The sequence below is a fragment of the Chiloscyllium plagiosum genome, unplaced genomic scaffold (genome assembly GCF_037043375.1).
Source record: "Chiloscyllium plagiosum isolate Xiang-an unplaced genomic scaffold, Cpla_swu_hap1 HiC_scaffold_43, whole genome shotgun sequence".
Classification (NCBI taxonomy): Eukaryota; Metazoa; Chordata; class Chondrichthyes; order Orectolobiformes; family Hemiscylliidae; genus Chiloscyllium; species Chiloscyllium plagiosum.
In genome coordinates this window covers 3,578,655-3,581,702 of record NW_028270181.1, presented here as the reverse complement: position 1 = coordinate 3,581,702, position 3,048 = coordinate 3,578,655, and the positions used below count along the sequence as shown (strand labels likewise).

General features: G+C 49.8%; 1 protein-coding gene across 1 annotated transcript; it reads right to left on the bottom strand.

Annotated features, from left to right (window-relative positions):
* Window positions 1–692: 692 nt before the first annotated feature.
* Window positions 693–2,694, bottom strand: LOC122541714 (neurogenin-3-like). The gene is made up of 2 exons (XM_043678603.2): window positions 2,581–2,694; window positions 693–1,539 (listed from the first exon to the last, which is right to left on the bottom strand). The coding sequence occupies exon 2, from the start codon at window positions 1,536–1,538 to the stop codon at window positions 924–926; it is 615 nt and encodes a 204-aa protein (XP_043534538.1). The 5' UTR covers window position 1,539; window positions 2,581–2,694; the 3' UTR covers window positions 693–923.
* Between the last annotated feature and the right edge of the window lie 354 nt (window positions 2,695–3,048).

The following is a 3,048-nucleotide window of genomic DNA, read 5'->3' as shown; positions in this document are numbered from 1 at the left end:
AGTGAACAACTGCAAACACCTCCTCATCAAGACAATATTTTTATTAAAATGATAAAAAAGCAGTCTGTCATTGTCCAATCACTCAACAGAATAATCTCTTATGTACAGAATATATATCTGGTCAGAATTTATCAATAAATATAAAAAAATGCAGATTCAATCAATAAATTTATAATTTTAAAAAATTAGTGGAATATTCAGAGATAGAAGCACAATTTGCTAGCGTTTGTAGAAAATGCCAAAGAAGTCTGGTTAGATTTCTATGAGCCAGAGAATCAAACATTGGCACCCAAGTCAGTCCCAAAATGTCACAATCCTTTTATCGTGGAGGAAAGTCCCTTTGAGAAACAGATCCACATTACTGACCGAGGTCGGTGTAGCTTAAAGACAGTGCCATGTCAGATATGGTCCCAAGAACAATCTTCATTTATCAGTCATCAGACGTGGATGACACTGGCTGGCCCAGTGTTTATTGCCCATCCCTAATTGCCCAGAGGACAGTTAACAGTCAGCCACATTGCAGTGGGCCTGGAGTCACACACAGGCCACACTGGATAAGGACTGCAGATTTTCTTCTCTGAAGGACATTAATGAACCAGATGGGTTTTTAAAATAATTTTTGACTGTGGTTTCAAGGTCACCATTAGACTACATTTCAATTCCAGACATTTATTGAACTCAAGTTTCACCACCTGCCAAAGTGGGAATTGAACCCTCATCCCCAGAACATGCAGGGGTGGCTTTGGGTTTAATGACATTACCATGACCTCCCCAGATAATGTTTTTGAACAAAAAACTAGAGAGATAGCATCATCAGAGGAGTCAGCCCTGGTGGGGAGGGGGCGGAGAGTTGGCTTGGAGGTTTAGAGGAGATACATTTCTCCAGGCAGTGACAGCACAGGAAGAGTCCACTGGGGCTGCAATCAGATGAAGTCACTGAAGGGGGCACTGGACTCCAGCAGGCGGCACATAAGCCCTCTCTGGGGGGATTGTGGGGAATCACAGTCATGGGATGAGGGTGAGTAGAGGCTCTGGGGGCTGCCCAGCTCTGACGCAGCTATCCCACTGGCACATTGCCCACGCCCCTGTTCTGCCAGCCGTAGCGTTTCTGTCAGTGCCCAGATGTAATTGTGGGCAAAGCGCAGCGTCTCAATCTTGGTCAACTTGGCATCATCTGGGAAACTGGGCAGCACTGCCCGCAGAGCATCCAGAGCATCATTCAGGTGGTGCATACGGTTCCTCTCACGATCATTTGCCTTTATCCGTCTGCTTCTCCTCTGCTTGCTGGCTGCTGCTTCACTTTTAACCCTGGCCCGGCTCTTGGGTTTTTTTCTTCGGACTGTGGTGGTGCCCAGGGCACCTCTGTGGGAGACTGAATCCCCCACCTCATCCCCAGAACCAAACTGGCTGCTCAACTGCTCCGGACTCACAATGGTCCCTGGAGAATGGAAGGAGCTGCTCTCATCATCTGACAGCGTGTAATACTGCTCTGCATCGCTGCTGAATAACACAAGGGAACAGCGAGTCTTGGGAGACATCCTGTGAGAGTTCGAGGGCACAAGGAACAAATAAAGAGAGAGAGGAACAGAAATAGAAGGGAGAAGAGGGCAAAACAGAGGGGAAGAAACAGAGAGGGAGAGGGAAATACAGAAAGAGAGAGAAAGGGAGAGGGTAAAATAGAGACATGCAGATACAGAAAGTAAAAAGGTACAGAGAAATAGAAAGACAGAGGAGAAGGGAGCAAAACAGAGTCAGCGAAACAGAGAGGGAAAGACAGAAAAGAGAGAAAAACAGCAAGGAGAGGGAGAAACAGAGAGAGGGAGGGAAAGACAGAAAGAGAAAAAGACAGCAGGGAGAGGGAGAAAAACAGTGAAGAAAGGGTGAAATGGAGAGAGAGACACAGAAAGACAGATGGAGGAAGAGGAAGAAGTAGAAAGAGACAGAGAGAGGGAGGGAGAAACGAAAGGAAAGACAAAGGAAAAGAAAGTAAGAGAGGTACAGAGAGAGACAGATGGAGGGAGAGAAAGAGACAGAAACAGGGAGACAGAGAGAAAGTGAGAAACAGTGAAATGGACAGAAAGAGAAAGAGAGTGTGAGGGGATAAAGAGAAACAAAGGGAGTGAAGAGAGAGGGAGGGAGGGAGGAAGATAGGAAAATGAGAGAGAGGGGAAAATGTTAGTAGTGCAACTATGTAAGGAACAAGCTCAATAACTCAAATCTCTATCCACGTCACATTCACATCAGTAACATTTTGTACAAATTTACAGAGTTTAAAGGCAGCTTGAGGCAGTAAAGCACATTTTACAAAAAGTTTGAATTATCTATGGATTTGATTAAGTTTTCATATCCCAAAGTGTAAAACATCAAAGAGGCCAATACAAGGCGGGGAGCCAGGGAGATGCAGCACTGGGAGCTGGACAGAGGATACAGACTGAGGGCACAAGGGTATGTACAGGGCTGTATTGGGGACGGTACAGGGAGAGGCGGGGGGCAGGAGGAAGGTCCAGGGTGAGGGATGAGGGATGGAGCTGGGAGGGGGCTGTTGTACCGGGGAGAGGGCTCTCGGAGCCGGTCACCAACCTGCGCTGCTCCCCTGGAGCCTGGGCGGAAGCTGTTGGCGAAGCGGAGAGTGAGAGCGGCCCGGGAGCGGGGGTATTTATATCGGGACAGTCTCCCCCCCCCCCCCCCCCCAACACACACACACACACACACACCCCCGGGGGAGGGGGGAGGGGCTGGGGCACGGCACACCGGCTCTTCCTCAACAACACGGAGCGCGTGTGCGGCTTGCGCGCTCCCGCGGGGGGAGGGGGCGGTGGCGTGCGCCGGGAACGTGGCGGAATGAAGGAGCCCCACCCCCCTACCCCCCACATCCCCCAACCCGGGATCCGGCCCCCGGAGCGCAGTCGGGGAGTGGGGGAGCTGGCGGTGGGCTACTGCCCCGCTAACACTGCGCTGATATTCCGTTTACAGTGCGCTAACACTGCGCTGATATTCCGCTTATACTGCGCTAACACTGCACTAACATTGCGCTAACACTGCACTAAC

What these genes read in the sequence shown, in the direction of transcription:
- LOC122541714 (XM_043678603.2), bottom strand. Translation starts at nt 1,538, where the DNA reads ATGTCTCCCAAGACTCGCTGTTCCCTTGTGTTATTCAGCAGCGATGCA.